This window comes from Gavialis gangeticus, unplaced genomic scaffold (genome assembly GCF_001723915.1).
Source record: "Gavialis gangeticus isolate Ggan-Ray unplaced genomic scaffold, GavGan_comp1, whole genome shotgun sequence".
NCBI classification, from domain to species: Eukaryota; Metazoa; Chordata; order Crocodylia; family Gavialidae; genus Gavialis; species Gavialis gangeticus.
Window position 1 is genome coordinate 12956559 of NW_017729008.1, and position 5600 is coordinate 12962158.

At 42.7% G+C, this 5600-nt stretch overlaps 1 protein-coding gene across 6 annotated transcripts in view; it reads right to left on the reverse strand.

Moving 5' to 3' along the window:
* Window positions 1-5600, reverse strand: part of ERGIC2 (ERGIC and golgi 2) — a 56481-nt gene that overhangs the window by 40864 nt on the left and 10017 nt on the right. For 4 of the 6 annotated variants that reach the window (XM_019509397.1, XM_019509392.1, XM_019509393.1 and 1 more), the window contains 2 exons: window positions 4845-4893; window positions 2966-3111 (listed from right to left, as the gene is read on the reverse strand). In XM_019509397.1, coding sequence (XP_019364942.1) covers window positions 2966-3071 — 106 coding nt within the window. In that variant the 5' untranslated portion in view covers window positions 3072-3111; window positions 4845-4893. The remainder of the gene's footprint in view (window positions 1-2965; window positions 3112-4844; window positions 4894-5600) is intronic. The other 2 variants (XM_019509394.1, XM_019509395.1) reach the window with 1 other exon arrangement.

Sequence of the window (5600 nt, forward strand, 5' to 3'; positions counted from 1 at the left end):
ATAACGGTCACAAGCTGGCAGAGGGTAGATTTAGGCTAGATATCAGGAGACGCTACTTCATGGTCAGGGCAGCTAGGATCTGGAACCAACTTCCAAGAGAAGTGATGCTGGCTCCTACCCTGGGGGTCTTTAAGAGGAGGCCAGATGTACACCTTGCTGGGGTCGTTTGACCCCAGTACTCTTTCCTGCCATGGCAGGAAGTAGGACTCGATGATCTGCTCAGGTCCCTTCCGACCCTAGAAACTATGAAACAATGAAATGCAGGCTTATAAATGCTCTTGGCCAATCTAGTTTATAAAAAATAAAGCTCTTAATATCCATTTCAGTGGTTCTCCAACTTTCTGGACTTCAAGCACCCCTCCATAACTTTTGTGAACTGCATGGCAACCAATTTCAAAAGCTATATATTACAGTGCTTACTTCCTTGCAGAGGGGCCGGACAGTAGGGGTGTGGGGGACTGACCAGGCAGGGACAAGCCTGAGCCATCTGTTTTTCTCTTCACACCTCACTCCACCCTCCAAAGGATCTGGTGGGACCCTGGTTGAGAATCACTGATCTAACTTAACCATAAGCATACTCAAGCACTGCAATAGGCTCCCTGGGGAGGTGGTCGAATCCCCATGGACAACATCAGTCAGGGATGATCTTGGTCGGGGATGTCAAACTCCCTTGGTCTCCTGGGTGAGTGACTGCTGTCACAGCGATTAACATACCCATCACTTGCCCTTCCGCTGCCAACATATCCCCAGCAAGGTTCCATATGCCAGAATTAGCAACAGGCCTCGTCCCTACTCACCTTACACCTACTTGCCCTCCAGGAGCCCCAAACCACAAGTGAAAGAGCACCGCAGGCCACATCTTTGACACCCCAATCTAGGTATATTTAACCCTTCTTCAGAGCAAGAGGATGGACTAAGTGCCTCCTGAGGTCCCTTTGAGCTCCACACTGTATGATCTGAGTTTTTGTATCAGAGATTTCCACTTCTGGTTACAAAGCCAAGAAAACAAATAAGGGAAATAAACACACACTGCCCACTGAGGAAGAAGAGGTGCCTTGCTTACGTCACCTATGCATAACAATGCCATGCAAAGTTCCCAGCTCTGGATTTTTCTAACAATTAGAGGCCAGGAAATCAGCTCACTTTATCTGCAGCTGCATATGCAAAGAATACACTTAGAGAGCAAGAAAAGACTAATGGATTATTTCTCATCCAAGACATGCAGTGCGTATTTTCAAAGCAACCTCCTCATTGAGACTCTGAAATTGTGCATGCAAACAGAAAAACATGCTGTGCTGCATGGAAATAGAAACACAATAAAGAGCCACAAAGAAGCACATGCTGTGCACCTCTTATTAGAATCCTGCCTTTATTAGAAGATAAAAATATCTAACTGTATGCCTGCATAACCACAGAACATTTTTTTGTTTTATATTTTAAAATAAAGGCCTCTTGTCTCAGGGCTTCCTGTAGGGTCAGACAAGAGGCCACTAACTGTGGTCGACTTCCTAAGCATAACTAGTTTCAAACCACAGCAGGCACTTGCATTACTGTTTAAAAGAAAAAAACAGTTGTGGGCTATTTTGAGCAAGGCAGGAAGACCAACATATAGCTATTTATTACTATGTTATTCTTTTTGGATCTTTGGAGGCCAAGATCCTCCTCTACCAGAGCATATGAAGGTGGAAGATGCTACTGTCTGCTAAATGCCACCAAAAAACAACACAAGTACTGATGGGTTTTTTAATCAAAATATTTGTGAGGTTGACTGTGAGAGTGGGGAGGAAGTTAGATCCTCTTTTCTGAAGGCTCTGACAGTCTTATGAGCAGATGCCATGAGTGAAGGGGATTGGTTTGTTTAAAAGATTCCTTGTTTCTAACTCCACCACAAAAGAAAAGAGAACCTGAGAACACAGATTTGGCATCTTTTACCTCCTTACCTTGCCCAAAAATAATCTTTTTTGCACCTTAAATGCAATCCTGAGAGAAGTGATAATACAATTTTAAAAGCTATTTCAAATCTTGAACAGAAAACTCTTGGAGCTGTTCCTCAGCATTAGAGGGTCACACTGGGAAGGCAGAGAATGATGACATACCGTATTCTTATATACCACATGCTCCCCAAATAAAAAACACGCTTTGTTTTTGGGAAGGCAGACTGAAGAAAAAAAGATTTTTCCATGAAGTTTTTTCTGAAAAGTTATGGCCTCATACAAAACCTAATCTTCAGCTCACCCTCACTTTCCACTCAGACAAGAGCTACAATTTTAACCCTTTCACTGCTGAATTGTCAGAAGACCTTGGCTGGAGTTTTATATATTTATAGAAAAAAAAAAAACAGTGTTTCTTGCAGCTATAGGTATTTGAGATGAGCCCAGGTAAACATCAAGACTGGACAAATGGTGTCACTACACAAATATCAGGTTCTTCAAAGAGCTTCCTTCATCCTCACGCCGTCCAAACCTAAGCTTCAGCCAGCTGCTGATCTCATCCAAGCCCTTGGATAGCAAGGAAGAGGATGTTTTTGGATTTGATGTGAAAGTCAGTTTGGTATTATTTGCATATAGCTGGCATTTTGGTACGTGTTGCTGAAGAATTTTATTTACAGGCCTCAAAGATTTTTCAACAGGAGAGGTTAAAAAAAGGTGAATCTTTGCAGGGCTCCAAATATGACAGATTTGGGGAACAGTTTATTTCCATGCTGGTCTGACATACTTAAGTTGTTCTCCCTTTAGGAGGTGTTGGAAAGGGTGCTTGTGAGAAGGGAAATAATCCCTAATTCTCTCTAAAGCTCATTTTAATTGTACCTGTCATGTGCTCAGTTTGTTTCCCAACAACTGGAGACAGAGTTTATATTTGTGTCTTCCTCCAGCATTAGCTTTTATCACCAGAACACGATAAACAGATTCAGCAGCCCCCATGTGTATCAGGCCAGCTGTTATAACAGTGACTCCATCAAGCCTACCTGTTCCTCCACTAGCTGAAGTCTCTACATAGCTCTCAGGAACCTTTGGAAAAGCATCCAACTCTTTCATCAAATTCAGGGTCTTCTTCCGATTCAGTCGCCTCATCTTCAGCAGATTCCCCGACTTCCTCCTTCATATATTCACACTGTGTTGAGAATTATATTCCAATTAAAAGACACAACAACAAACACTCTTCAACCCTAAAACTGACCGCAGATGAACATCTCACAATCTCTGCACTAGAAAAATGTATTCCAATTCCTGATGACTGCATATCAACCTTCCTGTCATTTAAAAGAGCTAAGGGAAGGGAAAAGCTTTCCTACCTTGACAAGTATTTTGTTTCTTTGTCCTCCTGTTTTCCATTTTTGTTTCCTCCCACCCCACTCTCCCAAGGAAAAATAGCAGCTTTTACTGAAGGCAAACCATATCTTCTAGGGCTGAATACTTATTTCATATGCAGGAGGAGACTCAACAAGGCAATAGCAGAAGCAAGTGGAGAAGGTAAGTATTACGATACACCAAAGTTGCTTTACATGCATAGTAAGCAAGAAAGAATTGAGTGACATCAGAGATCTGCCATAGTCTGTAACCATTTTTTAAACATACTATAGCTCTCATGTCAGGCTAGAACAGGGGTGTCCAACCTTTTTGAATGTGGGCCAGATCATGAACTTTTTATCACCCAGTGGGATGGCAAGCCATATTCAAAGACCTCACAGGAAGCGGTATCACATCACCCCCCTGAAACGAAAGTACAATGTTTACTTTCGTTTCTCGTCACAGCACCTCAGGCCTCAGAACATGGCTTGGAGGGCCGCCCGCGGGCCATATGTTGGACAAGCCAGGGCTAGAAGGCAGTTTACAGCTCAGCTTGCTATACCTAGACTATTTAGGGAAAAGCACACATACCAGAAGATCCCCACCCCTGTCAAACTGTGCAGGAAAACAGGTAAGCATGGTTTCAGTAAAATCTTGCACTGACTTTTCACTGCCTTCAGGGAAGTTAATCTAGCATGCCAAGCCTTTCAGAAGTTAAGGAGATGAGATACTACAGTGGGGCAACTCAGAGATGGTGATGATGGAGGTCCCCTAAATAGGTAGATACTTTGTAAGGCAGAGTACAAAACCTGTGGAGCCTTGGTAGGTAGGTTCTGTCTTGGTGTAGAACCACATTAGTTCAACCCTTATTTGTATTCAGAATGTTTTAATCACAGGCCCACGTATAGAAAAGCACTTTAAAAAGCGTGAGACTTAGATGCTGCAGAAGTTGAGAATACTTCATTTTCCCAGTCATCCTCCCTGAATGGGGGTGTAGATTTTTGAAGTTTATCTCACTCACTACTTGGGTGCTCTAATCCCAAAAGCATGGCTCACAATGAAAACAAACCCATTTGAAAAATCTTAGAGAAAAATGAAGATACATTTCATTTCCCTGCCTATTCTTTCCCACCTCAGTACATATTGTGCACAGACAACAACATTAGGCATTTAAAGTTTGGGGTGCACAGTCAAGCCATGTAAAGTACTGTTAGAAAAAAAGATGCACATTTGTTATGAGGAGGGTTAAAAGATCGGTAATTTGATCATAATTAGTGAAAGGGATTATGAACAACACAAACGTTAATCAAGAACAAGTGTGCAGCTAAAAGTAGGAAATTCAAAGCAAGCTTTTGTGTTCTTACATACTCTAGATACAAGTGCATATACTCATACGTTACCTTGACGGCACACGTAAGAAAAGCCATTTATTATCACTACATTTTATATACACCTGGAAATTCCACACCCAATTTTTATCAAAAGGCACCATGGATCAGATTCAAAGTATGCCCACACTTTTTATCTAACTCATACAAAATCCCAAAGCTGTCTTACCTTGACCTGTTGTCTCTATTGCTGTTCCTATGTACTGTGGAGTAAGGTACTGAAATGAAAGAATCCAAAATGATGTTAATCTGCATGTATTCATTTTTCCTGCCTCCCAAAACATGTGTAAGTGCTGGACTTAGAGACAGAGCACCTTTTTAATTTTTTCATTGACTCTCCTCTCTCCCCCACATCCCCTTTGCAAAAACATGTAGGCTGAGGAGGGGAGGAAGGTGGTGGGAGGAGGAAAGGTTGCTGAAGTGATTTGAGGAAAGCATTATAAAATGCTTGGAGTGGAGAGATGCTAGAATAAAGCAGTGGTGGAAAGAGGGCTGCAGGTTAGAGAGATTTCATAGACATTAGGGCTGGAAGGGACCTTGGAAGATCATTGAGTCCAGCCCCCCGCCCAAGGGGAAAGAAGTCAGCTGAGGTTATAAGATCCCAGCAAGATAAGCATCCGATTTTCTCTTGAAGGTGTTCAATGTAGGTGCTTGAACCACCTCCGATGTCTGGAATACCTGCTCTTGGGGGGCTCGGACAGTAAAGAAATTCTTCCTGAAGTCCAGCCTGAAACGGTCTTGCAGAAGTTTATAACCATTCAACCTCATCATCCCTTGGGGCGCTCTGGTGAATAATCGTTCCCCCAGATACTGGTGGTCACCCCTGATAAACTTATAGGTGGCCACCAGATCACCCCTGAGCCTGCGCTTTTCCAGGCTAAAGAGCCCCATAGCTCTCAGCCTGTCATCATAAGGTCTGTTTTCC